Genomic DNA, 21,329 nt, shown 5'->3' with positions numbered 1-21,329 from the left:
TCACCCGTTTTCAGAGCCGGCAGTGAAAGGACGCCTGGAAAAAAAGTTTAAGGCTCCAGAGTCTAACCCCAAGTGTTTATCCTCCCAACCAACGCCAGACTCGGTGGTGTCGGCGGCAGTGGCGAGGAAGGCGAAGGCCCAGCACAAGTGCACGACGACTCCTGAGAACGAAGCGAGACGCCAAGATGCCTTTGGCAAAAAAGTGCTATCCGTGGGAGCGACCACAGTAAAGGCCGCAAACTCTCTGGCAATTGTTGCCAGATACGATAGGGAGATGTGGCACAGGCTAGCTCCGTTGCTTGATCATCTTCCGGGAGAGCATAGGAAGACAGCGATGTTACTCGTCCGAGAAGGTGAGGAAGCCTCAAATCACGCAATAAACATCGCGGTGGACCTCGCTGAGTCAGGCTTCAAGCAAGTCAATAATGGGGTTGTATTACGTCGACAGTCATGGCTTAAGTGTACCTACTTCAGGCCAGAAGTACATTACAAAGTTTTAGATATGCCCTTTGAGGGAGACCTTCTTTTCGGTGAGAAGGTGGACGAAGCCCTAAAGGGAATGAAAGAGGACTCTGACACGGCACGTTCTTTGGGTGCCCTCCAGAGTGGCAGAAACTACAAGTCTTTTCGTCCCTTCAGAGGGGCTTCAGGTAATTCAAGATTCTCTGCATCTGGAGACAGATCCTTTGGCAGATCAGCTTACACCTCCCAGGGATACAGACGTGCCTCCCAAACGGCAAACCGTCGCCGGAACTTCCAGACTTCCAGGAAAAGACCATCATATCCGTCGTCGTCGAGAGACAAGCAAAATAAAGATCAGCAGTGACATACAACACATCGTTCTGGGGGGGGAAGAGTTTCAGCATATATGTCGACGAATGGGAACGAATAACGACGGATCAATGGGAGCTGGATACTATAAGAAACGGACACTCCAATTCAAACACAGCCCTCCGCAAATTCCACCTGCGTTCACCGCTCATTCCCATCTGAAGATACTGCAACAAGAGGTAACACTCATGTTAGCAAAGGGCGTGATAGAATTAGTCCCAACATCACAGAGAGGTCAAGGAGTCTACTCAAGATATTTTGTCGTAAAAAAGCCGAACGGCAAATGGCGTCCCATTTTAGACTTACGCGATCTCAACAAGTCTTTAAAGAGCCTAAAATTCAAGATGCTCACTCTGCAGGAAGTGATCCGCGCCGTTCAAGAGGGATTTTCTAGCGTCCCTGGATTTACAGGACGCGTATTTCCATATTCCAATGTGTCGGAAACACAGGAAATTCCCAAGATTTGTAATAGGGCGGACTCACTACCAATTCACGGTTCTTCCTTTTGGGCTCAAGACCTCCCCCAGAAAGTTCAAGAAATGCCTGGCTCCAGTAGCGGCCTGGCTACGGAAGCAAGGCCACCATGTATACCCATACCTCGACGACTGGCTGGTAAGGGGATCCTCCCCAGCGTCGACCAACACAAGTTTACAAGCCACCATGCAGCTTCTACAACAGCTGGGATTCGCCATAAACTTCGAAAAATCCTCTCTGCAGCCATCGAGATCGCTGGTATTCCTGGGGGCACAGTTCGAGACCCAGTTAGGGCTAGTGAAACCTTCTCTCGACAGAACCTCAAGACTCAATCAACAAGCATGCCGACTACGGCGAAACACCAAGATCTCAGTGAGAAAATACGTTTCGGTCCTAGGGGCCATGGCATCCTGCATCCATCTGGTGGAAAACTGTCGCCTATTCATGAGGCCAGTCCAGGAATTCCTCGCGGACCGATGGACGCAGGCTCAAGGATCGTGGTCAGACAACATAACCATCGACGACGACAAGCTGCTTCGGACCCTTCAGTGGTGGCAGAGTTTCCATAATCTGAACAACGGCATACCCCTACAGGAGCCGGAGTTTCAGCGAACCATAGTCACGGATGCGTCCCTAACCGGATGGGGAGCTCACATGGGTGCTCTCCAAACGCAAGGTCGCTGGTCTCCAACAGAGTCACTCCTGCACATAAACTTTTTAGAGCTCAGAGCAGTACGATGGGCCTTGAAGGCATTCCTACCACACATCAATGGCTCGCGAGTACGAATACTGACCGACAATACAACAGCCATGTTTTATCTGAGGAAACAAGGAGGGACGCGATCAAGAACTCTTTCCATAGAAGCCCAGAAAACATGGCATTGGGCATTAAAGGACGACATTTCCATCGTGGCTCATCACCTTCCAGGAGTGAGGAACTCCCAAGCAGACTCCCTCAGCAGAAGCATGGCCCAGATACACGAGTGGGAAATGGACACAGTTCACCTGATGAAAGTGTTCGAGAAATGGGGTCACCCCCCTCTGGACGCCTTCGCGACCAAAGACAACAGGAAATGCGAGCAATTTGCAAGCAGATGGCCTCAAGAGGGCTCCAGGGGGGAGGCATTCTCCTTCCCATGGACGGACATGTTCCTCTATGCTTTTCCCCCGTTCCCCCTCATACGGAGGACAATACAGTGGATACGCAGATACAATTGCCGGGTAATTCTAGTGTCACCATACTGGCCAAGGCAACCGTGGTTCTCCGACCTGCTTCACCTGTCGCTGGAACATCCCATAGGATTTCTGAAAGTCCCGAACCTACTATCCCGGGACAAAGGCACGGTGTGGCATCACGACCCGGACAGTCTCAACCTTACAGCCTGGCTCCTGACTTTTCGGAGTTCGGTGCTTTAGACGTTTCGGAGGATTGTCAAAAAATTCTGCAGGCGGCTAGAGCCCCTTCTACAAACAAATCCTACTCCTATAAGTGGCGGAGGTTCTGTGAATGGTGTAGGGGACAACAGGGCCTACAACCCTTGTCGGTGACGCTGGAACAAGTTCTAACTTACCTGCTCCTCTTGGCGGAGAGGGGATTATCCTTCACATCGATAAAGGTGCACCTGGCGGCCATCTCGAGGTTCACAAGGAAAAGGCAGTCGTCTCCTCTATTTAGCGACAGACTTGTAAAACACTTCATGAGGGGTTTATTTCGAGCTTTTCCCCTGGAAAAACGTTTCCCCCGACTTGGAGTCTCAACACAGTGTTGGCAGGCTTAATGAAACCGCCTTTTGAGCCTATGGCCACGTCCGACATAAAATTCATTTCGTGGAAGTTGGCATTCTTGATTGCTATCACATCAGCTAGAAGAATCTCGGAACTGCAAGCGCTGGTCGTAGACCCGCCATACCTAAGATTCATTAAGGACAAAGTAGTCCTGGCAACTAATCCTATGTTCGTCCCAAAAGTTCCGACAGTGTATCACAAACACTCGTCCATTGTTCTCCCTACTTTCTTCGCCACACCATCATCGGCAGCAGAAAAAGCTCTTCATACCCTGGACGTTAAGAGGGCTCTGAAATTTTACCTACATCGTACACAGGAATTCAGGTCTACTAGACAACTGTTCGTCGCATATGGGCCGTCGACGAGAGGAAAAGCAATCTCTAAACAAGGATTGGCTCGATGGGTCTCATCGACGATTGCGTTTTGTCACTCTAAGGCCGGAAGGCCACTGCAAGGACATCCTAGAGCCCATTCTACAAGATCAATGTCCTCCTCAACAGCTTTATGGGCAGGAATTCCGTTGGCGGACATATGCCAAGCTGCGGCATGGTCAGTGCCCCACACGTTTACCCGCCACTACTGCCTTGCCAGGCAGCATGCGGACGAGGTGCAGATGGGAAGAGCTGTCCTACGCCATCTGTTTCAGTAAGGTAAGCTCCACGCTGTGGAGAATCTGTTGTCTACCTTTTTAATGACAGTTTATTTTATGTGGGTAAGGTTATATGAGGTAACTTATTCCTACTGTACATATGCATTGTGTAGTATGTTGAGGGTATATTACATTACATTCTCACCGCCGTCTCAATTGTTACTGCTATACAATCTATTCTAAGCATGTGAATCCATGAACGATCCAATGCTGGAGAAGAAGGGAATAGTTTCTTACCTATAACTCCATTTCTCCAGCATTGGTATCTTTCATGGATTCACATGCGCCCGCCGACCTCCCCGGAATGTAATGTATTTGATTGATAAATTTAACCCTTCCTACTTTGGAGGGGCCGAAATCTGAAGGGGAACCGCGGGGGCGGGCCTCTTATACGGGGACGGCCTACGGAGCATGCATAGGCGGGTCCTAAAAGGACGTAGATAGGACACAAAAGTGTCGGAAGTTTTCCTATTGGAAAAGGCTATATATGTGTACCGAGGGGTCCCAGTCTGACACCGGGGAATATTCTAAGCATGTGAATCCATGAAAGATACCAATGCTGGAGAGATGGAGTTACAGGTAAGAAACTATTCCCTTCCTTCTCGTGTCTTTCCCTAAACTCTTAACCCAGGTCGGGGATCCTTTGTTCGTCCTTTTGGCGGGCTTCTGCCAAGAAGCCCTCCTTTCGACGCCACTGAGTCTGGGATGGGTCCATTGTGTGGGAGGGGGGGGGGAGTAGGACCCCTAGACAGGGTTGCCTCAGCAACCCATGGCGCACTCTATCCTGATAGGCTGGAGGGTCTTCCGCCAAGAATACCACTCCACTGTGTGAGTGACGGCTAGGCTGTATGAATGGGGATCTTTTTTGCATAAAAGCAGGGTCCTGAGGACTGGAAGAGAAAGACGTCGCCACTGGAACTAGGAAGCCGAAGAGGAGAGAAGCCAAAGACCTGCAAAGACTGAACCACCGGTGAAGCCCTGCTGCAGCGTCTCACCACTTTTCTCCACACGACGAGAGAAGATCTTCATCTGCAAGAGCCTTCTTCCCTTGAGCTGGTGGGGCCAACCAGTTTTCCAATTGCATTCCCGGACCTGTCTTGGTCGAATCGCCAGTACCCTGTACTCTGAGGCCAGATAGCCAGGACCTAGCCCGGACCGCGATTTAAAGGAGCGTACCTTTTATTTGTCGGGTAGCACCACAGCTAGTTTCATCCCTGGGTAGTGCAGTAACTCAAACCTTCCTCCACGACGAGAGCCTCTCTTCCTCTGCTGGATCCCCCGAACTGCAGGAACTACCAGGAACAACCGCCACCGCAGAAGCCACTTCATTTTAAAGGTACATTGTTCCACCAGGCAGCCCTTTCTTCACCGTAGAGCTAAAGGCGTTTTAAATCCTTTACCTACCTGTTGGGTTGGCCGCCTGTTAGGCAGAATCCCGTGCAGTGCCCTTAGGGACCACTGCACACAAATAAGACCACAGGTGGTAATAGAAGTTTTACCTTTAGTACAAGCCTGTACTACTAAGTTATAGTGGTAGCAGTAGCAGAGCAGCCAGGCTTATCTCAAGAGTATATGAGCAGTAGCAGAGATTACACAAAGGGACCACAATTACTGTGACTCAAGCAAACACTGACTCAAGGTTTCAAGTAAAAAATATAAGTACATTTATTTTTAAATCATCAGTTATAAACACAACACTTCTATTAACCTTTAAACAAAATCACACGTTATACTACAACTAACCAATTCACTTTGTACAGTATGTCTCAAGGTAAGTACCCTTTGAATGAAACAGTGTTATGAACAAAACACGATACCGCGGATACGGTTGCAATCACTTTTTGACAGTTTGGTCTACTAAATAAAAGCATATCCGTGACATGAAATGCTACCGGGGCAAAAACACACTCAGCACCTGAGATACCCAGAGGGAGTTGGAGGCAAAAATCACAGGCAATATTTTGGTTAGGCAGACAGCATCGAGGAACACTCAGAAACAGGAGTTCAAAAGTCAAAGGGCCGGAGCCAGGTTTAAGTGACACCGGAGACCTGTTGCCGAAGATCACACCGTTAGACAGTTCACGATTCAGCGTAGCCCAAAAGTACTTTGATATTGTCAATGTTCGGAAGCAAAAGTTATAAGAAGGAGGGAATACGAGGACGAGCCTTGAGGATGAACAAAAGGGATTCACCCAGTTTCCTCGAGAGAACACAATACCTTATTCCAATGGTGCAGCTGGTGCCCTGGCAGTTGTTCCTGTTGGTTTCCCGCAGACCCAGGATTCCTGGAGCTTCATTGTGAAGGAGGACGTCTGTAGGGGGTCTGCACCACACAGGGATGAAGCCGGCAGCAGCGACAACGAATAAAAGGTGCACTCCTTAAAAACAGGAGAGGCTCGGCAGACGGCTGTCCGGACCACTACGCAGGGTGCAGCGATTTCGACCACGATGGAGACCTCTGTCTGAAGATGATGAGCCGGTTATCCCCACCAGGCCCAAGAGAAGAAGACTCCGGACTGGATCTTCTCTTAGTCGTCGAAGGGTAGATAGCTCAGGACTGCAGCAGGGCTTCACCGGGGTAGTTGCAGCAGCCGTCGTTCTCTCTGCTTCTCTTCGGTTCCTTGTAGTTCCAGAGGCGACTGACTTCTATCCCAAGAGACCTGCCTTTTATGTCCAAAACCCCCATTCACACAGCCTGGCTGTCAATCACACAGCAGGGGGGTTGTCCAGCTGGGACAACCACCTCAGCCAATCATGGCAAAATGCGACTTGGGTTTCCTAGGATACCCTGTGCAGGGGGTGACTACACCCCTTCCCCACATTCAGTCTACCTAGACACCCAGGCGCCAAGAGGAGGGCTTCTCTGCAGAAGCCCGCCAAAAGACGGTGAACAAACGAAGGCGAACATAGTTTGCTGCGCAAAGTAAAACACAAGAAGGACTTTAACAAAAAGAAACGGTGACTAAACCCAACCAGAGCCAAAAGAAAGACGATTTGGTCAAGTGGGTTTATGCTTAAGGCTGTTAAAATAGCCAAAAGTATTACCACGTTTATCTAATATAATCACGGTAGAAAAGTTAGGGTAGATACCACTGCCACCAGCCAAGTCTAAATGTTAAAAGAGCGAAACAATGCTCAGGGAGGTACAGACAGAAAAGGGGTACAGATTGGCCCTTTCCAGTACTCCATGTAAGATGGGGTGTACTGGGTCTGTGGTAAAAGTGACAAAAGTAAATGGCAACTTTACCTTTCTCTGGGGGACAGTAGTCAGCCCCAGCGAAATGGAGTCAGAGGGCAGTCTAAAAGACAACCCTGGGTTACTACACTGAGGGTGCTGTGTAACCCATAAAAGAACAGGGGCATCTGGAGTGGTGTGCTCCAGTGCCCAAGATCACACGATGAGTAAAAACACATAGGCCAAAACACATGTAAGAGTGAGAAAGGATGTACACTCTTACCAGGTGGAAAAAAATAAGCTCCAGAAATCCAGCAAAGCTGCTGGTGGACTCACTAGGTGAGGGAAATTAGCCCTAGAAGGAGAATTCTCCCTAACACCGCCCCTCTCTCTTAACATCGCCTTTCACCTTCTGCATCCACCTTTTCAAAATCGTTAACCAAAGACTTGACTGCAGCTACAAGAACATTTTGCTCCTGGGCCCTTGCCCTCTACCACTGATTCTGGCACAGGCCTACTGACTCTGGTTAAATTTGTTAAAACTGCCTTCTTTAGATTGCTTCCCAACTAGAAATGTATTGGTGCACCTACTCCTAAACCCACCCTTTCCTTCCCACTTTTAAATCTTGTGAAATGCCATTTTGCTCAGTTTTCATTTAAGTAGGTTCCATACTGATGCACTGCCTTGCTTAAAGTGGTTCACAAATTTATGGGAAGTGTTGCTAGGGGGTGTAAGAAGATATTTCTGTGTAACCTGTGCTTTCCCTCCCTTGTGAGAAATTGCTAGAGTATCCCTTGTGTGTGGTTTTCACTGTGCCGTTTTGCTCAGTTTTCACTCTAGTTCACTTGGTCTACAATTTAACTAGGGAGTGTGTATATTTTTCTTTGACTTACTTTAACTTGCTTGATGACTGTGATAAATGTGTTTTACTAGAAGTGTATAAAATAAATATATATCTACTTTATTTTCACTACAAAGCTTTGGTCAGTGTTTCCTTGTTCCATAGTACTGTAGGCCTATTGTGTAAACCCTGAATACTGCTCATCTGCCTCTTGAGATAAGTCTGACTGCTCAGCCACAGCTACCAACTAAATCTTTGTGGTACAGACCGACACCAAATGGGATGTATTGCTCTCACCTGTAGTCCTAATCTTCTGTAGTGTTTCCTAAGGGAACTGCACAGGATTCTTCCTAACAGTGGCCGTCCTTGCCGGACAATCAGCCAGCCAATCACACCAGAGTGCATTCAGGTCTTCTAGGAGACTAAGCACAGGGAGTTTCGGGTACCTCCCTCACATCCTGTCCACCCCAGATACTCTGGCACCAGAGGAGGGCTTCAGCACAGAAGTCCGCTAAAGGGCACGAACAAAGGGACCAAACCTGGTTTAGCGCGCATAGTTGCACACAAGAAGGACTTTTTCCTAAAAGCAATGGTGAAAAAACATGGCTACCCCTGATTTTTAGCTACCGTTGTTAGCGGTCGCGAAAAATCACAGTAGTTGATCTAAACCACTGCCACCAGCCATTTAAAATAGGAAAAGGTAACATTTTACTGTTACATTCGTGTTTTGGGGGGAAGCTAAGCAACCCCTCCAGCACTCTATAGTAAGATAGGGTGTGCTGGGTCAGTACATTTAAAGAGACTAGTAAAGTCAATTTAACTTTACTTGCCCTGGGAGACAGTAGTCAGTCCCAGGGAAGGTATTTAAACCTTGGGGGAGTCTGAAAGACACCCCTGTGCCACTGCACTGAAGGTGCTGTGTGACACACAGAAAAAGATGATGCCACTGGAGTAGTTTTAAAATTCCATAACCAAAGAACACAAAAGTAAAACACATCCAAAATACATGAGTGGGGAAGAAAAGGCTCACACTCTTTCCAGGTAAAAAGTCCCAGAAATCCAGCAAGGTTGCTCACATGAGCATCTCAAGGGTCATCAAGTACCAGCCCTCCCCAACCGGCAGCAAAACACCGTGAAACTGCTGTGCGACACTACAGAACCAATAAAATCAAGTGTCAGCGAGTGTGTGGGATAGTGCTTTTTTCGCTCCTTACTGCAATCATGCTCAACTGCACCAGAGCCACAGAGCATTGTTTCGACACGCTGTCAGCATCTTAAGACAGAGCAACTGCTTACTGGTAGCAGAGGTGCAGAGCGTCTCTAACAAGGATTGCCATACCAAGAACTTAAACCCTCACAAAAACTGGAACTTTCATCATAGCGGGCTGCCATTGATGATCCACGGCGGACCTGCATGAGAAAAATGGCAGGGGTTTACATGTCTACGCCTGCCCGGAGGGAAAGGCAAGGAAAGATGGTCTTGGGGAACCAGAATGGGAGAACCAATGGAGGCAGGAGGGTGTGGTTATAGGGCACAAGAAGGAAGGAGTGGTTTGTCCGGGTGATGTCTGAATATTTGGCAGCAGAACAAGAGACTAGAAGGAAGGAGGATTATGGAGAGGGATATTGAGACAGTTTATAGTTAAGGCAAGGTATTGGATGGCTAAACCAAGTGGTACTGTTTTGTGTGCCTGTGTTAAGTGTATAAGTGCAGGTGGTAGTAGGAGAGTAGGGAATGAGTGAAGGGTGCCTGAGGGAGTGAAAGGATGTTTGAGGAGAAGGTGGATGGAGTATTAGTGATGTTGGGGGGTGTTACAGTAGAGGAGGGAGTAGTAGGCATATGGAGGAAAGAGCAGCAGTGGTGCAGAGACATGCGAGTAATAGCAGAGGAGAATCAGAGGCTCTTTGAAACACAATTTACTTGATGTAGAAGTGCCTTACAAATGCACAATAAATAAATAGAAGGTACGAGCGAGAGGGGGAGATTCCATTGGAGGGACAGATCATAGAGCGTGAAAGTGGGAGAAGTGATGAAGGAACAGAAGGGAGGAGAGTAGCAATGCAGGGAGGAAGAGTAGAACAGCAGGAAACGTAGTAGGCTGGCATGAAAGGTCAGGCGAGTCCCCAGTGTGCTTGGAAGGCACGAACCAACCACTGTCAATGACTGGACAGTCATGATCTGTTTGCATAGTGCTGACCCATCTCATTGGTAGGCTGTGGCAGCCCCCTGCCTGACTTTTGGATAAGGAGAGAAAGGGGCTGTAGCCATTCTGGAGGTTGTGCACTGAAGCCAAGGTTTCCAAGAGGGAAGACCACACTGAGAAGAGAGAGGACTGCACCCTCCAAGTATTTCCCAAGCCATGAACCAGGGATCTTCCACTTTAACTCTCATCGACCAGGAGAGAACTAGTCTGTGCCTTTGCTCTCTGGTGGGACTAATCAGTCCATTTTTTGTATTCACTTAAATCTTCTCATAGGTTACATGGTCCAGTCTTGAAAGGGAGCCCCCCTCTTGCTGTGAATCCCAAGACTGATTGAAGCATTGCTCTATCACAAAGGTGGACATTGACTGACTTGTCAGTTTATTGCTTCTTGTCAAACAGGCATGAGTGAGATAATGCCCCCACTGGAGCTGATATTGCGGAGAGAAATAATGCAGGGGGTTCCCGAGTTAGGGGTGTCAGCGCATTGCATACACCCTACATTAATGTGCTTTCTTCTAATGGGGACGAGTTGCTTGATCACACCACTTTGCGCATCAGTAGGACAAACTGATGCCTCGTGTATCCCCCATGAGCAATGACCTTCCCATCGAATTGAGACCTGTGGTGCTCCTGGAGAAATGCACACTTGAAGCTTGGATGAACTGTTCACTGTGACCGGACTAGTAAACCGGGGGCGAGTTTGTGCTTAGCTCCACATAGCCTGGATGTGATCTCCAAAGATGACAAAATCTCTGGGAGGACTACTGTAACCAGCTGAAGAACGCTATCAAAGGCAAGTACTTTTTTGCTATACTAGCTATTTCTCATCCAGCTTCTGTAAAGCCCATGAAACTGTGGAACGTCTTTCCATGGAATCACACATCCACTTCATGATGGTTTAACTGTTTACGAGTACCATCTGCGCCTGAGGCGATTTAAATAAATATATGAGCAATTTGAGGGAGGAAGGTCATTTCCTCCAAAAGCATTACCCAAGGACAGTTGTGTTTCTATTTTATTCCAATCCTAGTGTTGACATTTTTAGTGTTAATGTTTTAAAGGTAAATGTTCAAAATGCACATAGTGTAATTGTAAAATGGTTTCCATTTCAAAAGCATTTTTTTTTATATATTCAGGAACATGTGAATACCCTTCAAGGAAAGCTGGATGAAGAAGAGAGTAAACATATGAAACTTGAACAGCAGTACAACAAACTTGAACACCATTCTGCTCAAATGCAGGAGGTAAGGATTTAAGTGTTTTGTCAAAGCCTTTAAACCCCTCAAGATCAGGATGCTTGGACACTAGTGCTGGACAGTTCTTAGACTATTTCACAGTTGTCACACATGCAAGTTTGCCTCCTTTGCAATGCACCCAGACCAGTTTTTGCGGGACAACCTATACTATTCATTGGTGCAACTGCCATAGAACCAGCTGATTGGATTTTGAGTGTACGAAGATTGTCGTTTGCAAGTGTTTACAATTTAAATTGATTTCCTCCTTTTTTGCTTAGGGTTGGTACCTCATCTATAGAATGGTCTAAAATCCGGTCTGCAACCTGTTGATCTCCAGATTTTTTGGACTGACTCCTATGATCCCTTTCCATTGGTGTTTCTATGTAGGGCTGATGGGACCTGTAGTTCAAGATTTCTGGAGAGCCCAAGATTGTGGACCACTGGTCTAGAGTGAAAACAAATCCATGGCTAGGATTTGCCAATTGTCAGTTTGCATAATTAGAAAAAACTGTTTGGAGATGTTGGCTCCCATGTATTACTTCTATATAAGCAGAGAACCAGGCTCAGATGCTTGGCTTCTTGGTTCCCTGCCTAGATGCTGCTCTTACCTGGACAAGCCTGGAATACATAATAACACATGCCTTAACCTGGAGGAAATCCACTCGATTTCACGAACAAGGCAGGGTCTCTCCTTACCTGTACTTGGTCATCACTAGAACTCTGGCTATGGCACGGGTGTGCAATTTAAATTTAGTGTTGACATTTCTTATGGTGCTCCTTTTGAGCCCCTTTGTTGTTGTTCATTAGGATTGCTCCCATTTAAGGTGATTTTCCTGGCCGCCATCACTTCTGCTAGATCGATGATTGAGCTTCAGGCGTTCAGTTAAACCTCCCCATTTTCTTTTGTTTCCAAGGAGGAGGTGAGGTTGAGAGTAACACCATCCTGCCTCCAAAAGCTGGTCTCTGATTTCTATCTCTTAAAAAATCCATCTTCATGTCATTTTTTTTCCTCCACCTCACCCTTACAAGGAGGAACATATCCATCAGCTGGACCCAGTGCTGAACGTCTCTTGGGCTAGAGAGCCCAGGAAAGATGACCAGCTTTACGTGGGTTATGCTGGTGCTCATGCTGGCAGAGCTGTAACCAAACGGACCCATCGAGGTGGCTCATCCTATGTATCTCAGAATGCTATGATCTGATGGTAAAGATATGCCTGAGAGTTTCAGGGCACATTGCACCAGAGGGCTGGTTGCCACCTCAGCTTTGCAACGTGGAGTCTCTGTCCTGGACATTTGGCAAGCTGCTACATGGGCTTTTGTACACTTTTTCTAAAGACTACTGCTTGGATTCTCGGTCTGGTCAGGACACTCTTTTTGGCAGTGCTGTCCTTCAGAGTATTCTGGTTTAAGTTGGGTCCTTGCTGCTCCCCCACCCCCGCGCCCACCCCCTGCTGCATAGGAATCTGTGGGAGGGCAGATTTCATTTGGTAATTCCACAGATTACGCATCACCCTTTCTACCTGCCCTCCTTCACGGATAGCTGGTACACCTTGGTACTAAAGTTCCTCAGCATCAGAGTGGTTTGCGAAAAAGGGTTCAACTAAGGTAACGGGGCAGAGCGCCTCGATATGTACTGGCCCTGTCTGCCGCGGGCATAGAGGCATCCGGCGGAGCCAAAACAGAACTCCATTGCACCCCTCGCAGTGGGAAAGGTTCCAAAGAGCAGCTGCGCTGGGAGAATAGATATCAACGATGAGTCTGTGATAGTAACATCCATCAGAAACAACACAGCAGAGAGTTAAGTAATTTCTGTCTTCCCACCAAGTAAGCAGGAGACACTACTGAATAGCATAGGGGAAATGGTCAATGACAATTCTGTGTTGCGCTTGTCATACCAACGCTGAAGTCATGGTGATTACCGCAAACCAAAATCTTTTGAATGAGATGGCGGATTTCCAAGAGGGATTTCCCGCCCTAACGCCAGAAAGCAGTTTCAACTGGCCAAGCCATTGTTTGCCTCATGACCCAGGGATTAATTGAAATCCTGGTACACCACACCTTTACCGCTGACACTGGTGTATGCTTGGGCACCAACATGCACCACGCATACTGGCTCTGTGCAAGTTCACTCAAGACGTGCAGTGTAAAATCAGGATCTTACTTTCAAGTCTACTTCCTCAAAAGATTAGATGTTGGATCAAGAAAACATTTACGCAGACTAAGTCCTTGGCTATGCTGACCTACCTGACGCAATCTTCTTTTGACTTTAGATAGGACAATAATTCGATGTCTTCTCGTGGGTTCTGTGGTTTTCTGCATCGCAGAAACAGGCAGACTGTGACTGCTCATCCAGCATTACACAAAAAGATGAGGACATCCTCAAAGGTTTTTTCTGCCACCCTTCCTCCCGATGCAAAGTAAAATCAAAGTAATTAGACCGTCTGGGTCTGCAAATTCCCTATAGGAGGCTGATTTTCAGAGTTTCAGACTTTGACAGAGTGGGTGGCGATTTCATCAGACTCTTGGGTTTGTCTGTGGTTTTCAGGGGCTAACAAGCTTTCCGTTCCACTGTCCATTCTTCCTTGACTTAATTTTAGGTGGGATCGACCTCTGTCTAGTAGGAGCCACAAAACCTGCTTCAAATGAGCTACAGATGAGGCACCTTCCTGGGAGGATTTCTTATGCTTCTATCTAGCCTCTAGTCTGACCTGAAGGAGGACCAGGCAGGCTAGAAGACGTTCCTGGATCTCTTCCCTACCCTTAATTTCTTTCTTCCTCTAGAAACAGTAAACATGGCCATACCTGTCCAGAATCTGAAGGGGATTTTTATTTTTCTCAGTGGACCGGAGGGACACTTATCTATACATTTATGTGGGACTCTGCACATGTCATGGTGTTCCTCTTCAGGACACATTGAGCAACCTGACATGGCACTGCTTCACTTCTGCTCCACACACCAGCCTTTGGCATGGTGATTCAGAGGTTGTTGGGTCTCGGGCAACTTATGTGCTGCCAGTTCTATCCGCCAGGCATGATTGTGGATTCGGCTCCTGGACATGCATAGTGCCAGTGTCTGCATCCTACGTTCCCTTCGGAATGATCTCTGTTAGTAGTCTATGGTCTGCAAGCTTATGTCCGGGAGACCCATTTTCACTCCCTCACCACCGAATGATAGTAACTCATTCCACCAATTTTGTCTGGGTGTCCCTGCTCCAAGATTGACTTGTACAGGTTCCTTTACCCTCTATAGATGGCCTCAACAACTTATTTAAGTTATGAGTTCTCTTTTTGGCGCTGAGGCATTTCTCCCCATCATTAAAGGCCAGATGGGGTTTAGTACATACAGATAACACCACCTGCATTTTTGTTTATTTATTTTTTAATACAGTTTATTCAAACCTTTAAAAAAAGTAACAAAACAAACATAAAGTTCCCACATCACACACTTCATCATGAGTTCATTAACATTAGGTGCATCGTGACTCCATCTCTTTGGTGACTTTGAGTTGATAGGTAACAACCTGCATATTTCGAATGGATTGTGTCCTCCAATGTATTCCACATCTTTGACATGTAATGTCCACAGCAGTGCACTTCGGAAACATTTTCGGCAGAGGGTGTCCTGCGTCAATGGCATCGGGTCGATGTCCCTCGAAGGCCTCCGTCGAGGGCGACGTCACCGGATATTATAAATAGGCTCCCATAGCCTCAGTTCAGTTTTTTACACGAACGTGTTGCTTTGTAGAACTCAGCGCGCCTCGTGTGTTATCATTGTTGAGATGTCTTTTTCTTCGACCTGTCCGACTCCGCGGTCTGGCTTCAAAACCTGCCGGGACTGCAAGTCGAAAATGTCGATCACCGACCTGCATCGCATTTGTTTATGGTGCCTGGTCGAGTCGCACAACACCGACTGCTGCTCGAAATACCAGTCATTGACTGCCAAGGCCTTGCGGGTGCGGAAAGGGAAGCTCCAGGTAGGTAGGGGCTCTAAGCCTGTTAAGTCCCGAAAATACAAATCTAAGTCCAAGGGGGTTTCCACCGATGACTCGTAGGGCGACACTCTGCGTTAGGAGTCCCTGGGATCTCGGTCCCGGAGTGGTTCCTGCCATTCTTCTTCCTCGTCCCGGTATTCTAGGAAGCACCGTCACTGGTCGCCTTCCCCGTCGTCCTCGGAGGATGGTGCCTCGAGGAAGGTAGCATGCCCAACAAAGTCCTCGATTCTGGAGGAATGGGCTGCGTTTAAAGAACAAATGTTAGCGATTTTTCAATCGCAGGGCACGGGTCCAGTCACACCTTCTGACGAAGCCGGCCAGGATCGGTCTCGTACCATGGCTCTCATGCCTGCGGGCTCGGGTCCACGACGCAACTTGCATCGGGAGCCTTTGAGGTCCTGTACGGACAAGGATTCGAAAAGTCGCAAGAAATGTGCTTCTAGGTCTCGGTCCTCGTCCCTCGCGAGACCGCAGCAACCTACTGAGGGCTCGATGCCGGCGCCGACTCAGCGCTGTGTCCATCCGACTCAGGCGTTGACACTTTGCCATCGTATCAGCCCACGGAGCCGTCCGCACCTGTGTCGACACCGAAGCCTGCGATGTTCACGACGTAGTCGACACTTTCGACGTCTAAGCCTTCGGCGCTCTTGATGCCTTCACTATTCGTATTTTTGCCCGCAATCTACCTTTGGAGTACCCAGATGTGGTGGATCCTCCTTGGAAGGCTATGGCGAAGTCTGTCTCATGACGCCTACCACCGGGCATCCGGACCAAGCCCATCAGCCCCGGGAGCAGGCATACAGATATTTATTAAAACCCCAGCAGCCCCGGCTAGGAGTTGTTTGGGTTCAGTCCTAGCGCCTTAGGCACCAGGCTCATGATAGGAATCAGTCCTGGCCTCATAGGCACCAGGCTTATAGACATTACTTACCTCATGCAGACCATGCTGCAACAGAATCCAAGCCAACTTGAGGCTTGGATGGGACTATTTTGTTACAGGGACTATTTTTTACTCGGGTGTGGTTCTGGGGAACTTCTTACCTGAAACTACTTTGGAGGCTATTTAAACCACGCCCGATCAGCAACACACGCTTCGCGTTATTCTGCATCCAGCAGCGTAACGCTCACCTTGCCTGCAGTCAGTATCGAGTCTTCAGCCACGCCCGTCTCGAATTCAGAGCTCCTAGCAAAAAAGGAAAGAAGAAAGAAAGGTTAGAACGACGACTTTCTTTTAATCCTTACCTGATTCCGGATCCATCAGGTCTTCGAACTTGAAAAGGACATTATTTCTGCACGCTTCGCATCGTCAGCTGCAGCACCGGGCCATACTCACCAGTCCTCGCAGCATTTTTCGATCCTGCGCTGCCTCCATCATTTTCTTCGCCGAACTCCAGCACCTGGGGGAAAAAACAAAAGAAAAAACAAGGTGAGCCAAGAGAGCCGACAAATACAATCCCTTACCACCAGAGACTTACCTGACTTACCACCGGAGGTATTACCCATTAATACGCCTCATCTTCATTTGCTGCACCTATAAAGGGAGAAAACAACAAGTTAAACTCATGCAACTTATACCGGACAGTGTTGGGTAATACAGACTCTTACCTGAACGCCATCAGCTGCCTCCAGGCAATATTCTTTTGAACCAGTTGCAATTCAACAAGGGAATGGAATAAGAGTGAACATCGGACATGTTGAACTCTTTGAACTGTATAAAACCCGGAGTCAATATTCCTCTGGAACTCGTCCAGCACCCTCCAACCAGTGAAGTAACTGGTATCTACGCGCCCCTGCATGCCATGCAGGATGGAGGGCTCATCTTTTAAAAACATAAGGTGAGGTTACTAAAAGGGGATATCGGAGGTGACAAGAGGGGAGAATGAGAACAGTGGGAGGGGGCCATCACTAAAATCCACGGGTGGCTAAATCCCTTTCTCCACTTGCTGGAGAATACTTCTACGGATCAAGCAGACGAGATTAGGCGGGCCAGTCCAGACAGTCATCTCGGCACTACGCATCACGTTGGTGGAGACCTCAGCTGTCCAGGTCCGATCGACGCCCCTGTGGGAACCAGGTGAGCGTAACAGTCTGTGAGGCATGTTTTGTCACCAGACCTGGGTTTCAACTCCCTCTGGCTGACCTTTATGAAGAGGAGGAAAGGTCTGAGTTTGAGGACCCTGGTGAACTTGATGAAGCACTACTTTTTTCTGGAGACAGTCATTTGGAGGAGTTGAGGCAGACCCTTCATGATGCCAGTGGGTTGGACACTTCCCCAGAAGTGGAATTGGTAGGCCTGAACCTGAGGCTCAGGCTGAGTCTTCATACAGGAGGCTCATAGTGAGGGTCTCGAAGTATCTGGGCTGGTCCAGTCCTACTGAAGACTTTGTGCAGGTTGATCTAATAGACGTTTTAGATCAAGGTCCGTCCTCTGACCCGGTTTTACCATTTCCTCTCACCTCACCTTATAGAAAAGGGTGACAGCTGCTTGGCAGTCCCCAGAATCTCTTCCGACTGTTAATAAATCTTTGACAAAGAAATACCGCCCTTCCGTTAGCGACCCCAGCTATTTATCTACTCACCCCACTCCTGAAAGTTTGGTGGTTCAGGCAGCTACGGCCACCTCGAGGCAGGCGCGCTTGCTACCATCCCTCCAGGGACGACAAGCGGTTGGGCCCGGAAGGTATTTTCTGCTGGGAGCATGGCATTGAAATTGGCCAACTCCTCTTGTGCCCTGGAAAGGTTCTCACACATTCTGTGGAACTGTTTATTTAGCGACTGACCATATTCCCGAGGGGGAAGAAATGGATTGGTTCCTTGCTTTCATGCAGGACGGCAAGGATGCCATGTGCGAATCCCTTCAGTCGGGTTTGGATACGGCCGACAGTGTTAGCCGATCCATGGCTGCGAGTACCGTTATACGCAGATTTGCGTGGTTGCGGAAGTCTGGTTTAACTCCGGATGTTTAGGCCCGTCTTCTCAGCATGCCATTTGCTGGCGCACATTTGTTTGGCAGCAAGGCTGATGAGAGCCTTGAGAGGTTGCAGACCAAGAAAGCTGTGGCTAAATCTTTAAGCGCAGCTGTGCGTCAACCTCCGCCTCTCAGCAATGGAGGGGAGGTTCTTTTCATTACTACTCCTCCTCCTTTGGTAGAACGCGAGGGTTCGCCAGTTAAAGGGGCCAGTGAAAACGTAACCGTGGTGGTCAGGGAAATCGTGGTGCCAGAGACGCTCAGGCAGCTGCCTCTTTGCCTTCAGGCACTGCTGCAGCCGCTTCCAAACAGTCATGAGGCCATGTCCCATGGTTCGCCGGTTGGAGGCAGAGTGTCTCACCATCTCGAAGAATGGCGAGCCATTACTTAAAATGCGTGGGTTCTGGATACCATTGCCCACGGCTATTGCCTTCCCTTCCTTCAGCGGCCTCACAACAATCCACTGGGGAAACTCTGTGAAGCTTCCGGATCCGCTCCTTGCGCAGGAAATCCTAACCCTGCGGGAGAAAGGTGCTATAGAACTGGTGCCTGTAGCGTAGAGGAACAAGGGATGGTATTCCCATTATTTTTTCATCCCAAAAAAAGGTGGGGGAGTGAGACCCATCATGGACTTGCGTTGGTTGAACAAACTTCTCAGGAAGGACAAGTTCAAGATGGTTACTCTTTCTCAAGTGCTCTAGGCCCTTCAACTTTAGGGTTGGTTGGTGTCTCTGGACCTAAAGGATGCTTACTTTCATGTGACGATTCATTCCAAGCATAATGTGCCTGAGGTTTGCGGCTGGCGACCCGCACTTTGTTTCCGGTCCTGCCATTCGGATTGACCTCCGCCTGAGGGTCTTCATCAATCTTATGGTGGTGGTGGGTGCATACCTCAGGCGTGGTGGGATATGTCTACCCCTACCTGAATGACTGGCTGAACCGGGCGCGCTCTCCCGAGCAAGCGTTTGATCACCTCGGTCTCCCCTGCCGCACCCTCCACAGGCTGAGATTCTCCCTGAATTTCAAGAAGTCGCATCTGACACCTTCCCAACTGCACCAATACTTCGTGGCCGAGTTAGACACGTCCTTGGAGAAGTGCTCGCATCCCAAGGTGAGCGCTCATCACATTGTGCAGATGGCAGACAAGTTTCAACATGCCCAGAGTCTCCCGGCGTTCAAATTCTTAAGGTTGCTCGGTCTCATGGTATCCTGCATTTTTCTGGTGCCAGAGGCCAGGATGCAGATGAGATTCCTGCAATGGGTCCTCAAGATGCAGTGGTCCCAGTTCTCCGGCAAGATGTCGATCCCGTTAAGATTTCACTCTCGGTCTCCAAGGATCTTCTGTGGTGGGCCAATGAAGTGAACCTGATGAAGTGCGAACCGTTTTGGCAACCGTGGCCAGTGGTGACTGTAGTGATGGACGCTTCCCTCACAGGATGGGGCGCTCATGCCAACGACTTGACTGCCATCGGTCGTTGGTCTCCGTCGGAGTCCAGATTCCCCATTAATTTGTTAGAGCTGAGGGCTTTTCTGCCCTCTGTACGGGTGAAGTGTCCTAATCTTGACGGACAACACAGTGGCCATGCATTACCTCAACAAAAAAGTGGGGGTAGGGTCTCTTCCGTTGTGCAGAGAGGCGATGTAGCTCTGGTTCTGCGCCATCCAGCAGGGAATTTCAAACTCGGCAGTTCATCTGGCTGGAGATGAAAATGCGGCGGTGGGCGCTCTGAGCAGGCAGAGCTCGATCTCTCACGAGTGGGAGTTGGCTCAGGAAGTCCTTCAGGAGATCTTCACTTTCTGGGGAACCCCGCAAGTGGATCTCTTCGCCACCAGTGTCAACCTGAGTGCGAGAGATTCTGCTCAAGGGAATTTCCTCCAAGAGGAGCCTTAGGAGATGCGTTTGTGGTGGATTGGTCATTCAAACTGCTGTACGTGTTTCCTCCAGTCCCTGTCATTCCTCAAGTGTTGCAGAGGTTACGGAGGTTCGGTTCCCACATTGCTCCGGATTGGGCCAGGAGAGCGTGGTACCCCGGACCTTCTAGGAATGGCCATCTGCCCTCCACACCGGCTTCCCTACCCAGTGGAACTGCTCTAGTGCGAAGTGGGTGGGGAGGGCGGGTCAGGTTCTCCATCCAGAGGTCAAGACTCTCAACCTTCACGCTTGGTATCTGAAAGGTTGAGGTATAAGGATTGGGACCTCCCGGATGACATGATGGAGGTGCTGCTTTGGCCACGTGGCCTGCAACAAAATCCCTGTACCATTGGCGTAAGTTCTGCGACTGTTGCAGAGGTCACAATGTGGATCCTTTTCAGTGCTCCATTCATATGGTTTTGTCTGTCTTACTTTCTCTGGCCCACAGGGGCCTTCAAGTGGGTACCATTATGGGTCACCTGGCGGCGCTGTCCATCTTTAAGCGCTCGTCTGAAGAATGTTTTTACTTTAAGATTCCTTTGATTTTTCAGTTTCTTAAAGGACTGACTGTTTTCCCGCCGTCTCCTTTCCAGGTGCCGGTTTGGGATTTGAATTTGGTTTTGAAATTTCTCATGGGTGCTCCATTTGAAACTTTGCACTCTTGTCCTTTGAGATTACTGTCCTTCAAGACTGTGTTCTTGGTTGCGGTTACTTCCGCTCGCAGAGTGAGTGAATTGCAGGCACTTTCATCTAAGCCACCCTTTACTGTGTTTCACAAGGACAGGGTTGTACTGTGAGTACATCCCTCTTTTCTACCTAAGGTAGTATCTGAATATCATTTAAGTCAAAAGGTGTTTCTTCCATCTTTCTACCCTCCTCGTCCTGGTAAGGAAGAGGAGCGACTCCATCAGTTGGATCCTAGGAGAGCTCTGCGCTTTTACATTTCTAGGATGTCCAGGGTCAGAGTGGACGATCAACTCTTTGTAGGATATGCTGGACGCCTATTGGGCTGGGCAGTTAACAAACCGACCTTGTCCAGGTGGATTATCCTTACCATTACAGAGTGTTAGTTAACGAATGGTGGGTAAGGACCCTCCTGAAGGATTACGAGCTCCTTCCACTAGGGGCGTGGCTACTTCCACCGCCCTCCAGCGGGGAGTTCCTATTAGGAATATTTGTGATGCCGCTACATGTGCTTCAATCCACACCTTTGTTAAAATTATTCCCTGGATACAATCCATGGTTGGGATATGGCCTTTGGG

The 21,329-nt window shown here is 48.6% G+C and overlaps 1 protein-coding gene across 2 annotated transcripts in view; it reads left to right on the top strand.

Moving 5' to 3' along the window:
• KIF15 (kinesin family member 15) overlaps window positions 1-21,329 on the top strand; it is a 2,141,222-nt gene that overhangs the window by 1,061,055 nt on the left and 1,058,838 nt on the right. For both annotated transcript variants that reach the window (XM_069648268.1, XM_069648269.1), the window contains exon 18: window positions 11,097-11,204. In XM_069648268.1, coding sequence (XP_069504369.1) covers window positions 11,097-11,204 — 108 coding nt within the window. The remainder of the gene's footprint in view (window positions 1-11,096; window positions 11,205-21,329) is intronic.

Source organism: Ambystoma mexicanum, chromosome 2q (genome assembly GCF_040938575.1).
Source record: "Ambystoma mexicanum isolate Mex_15411 chromosome 2q, UKY_AmexF1_1, whole genome shotgun sequence".
Lineage (NCBI taxonomy): Eukaryota > Metazoa > Chordata > Amphibia > Caudata > Ambystomatidae > Ambystoma > Ambystoma mexicanum.
The sequence above is the reverse complement of the archived record's forward strand: the minus strand, read 5'-3'. Positions and strand labels throughout refer to the sequence as shown.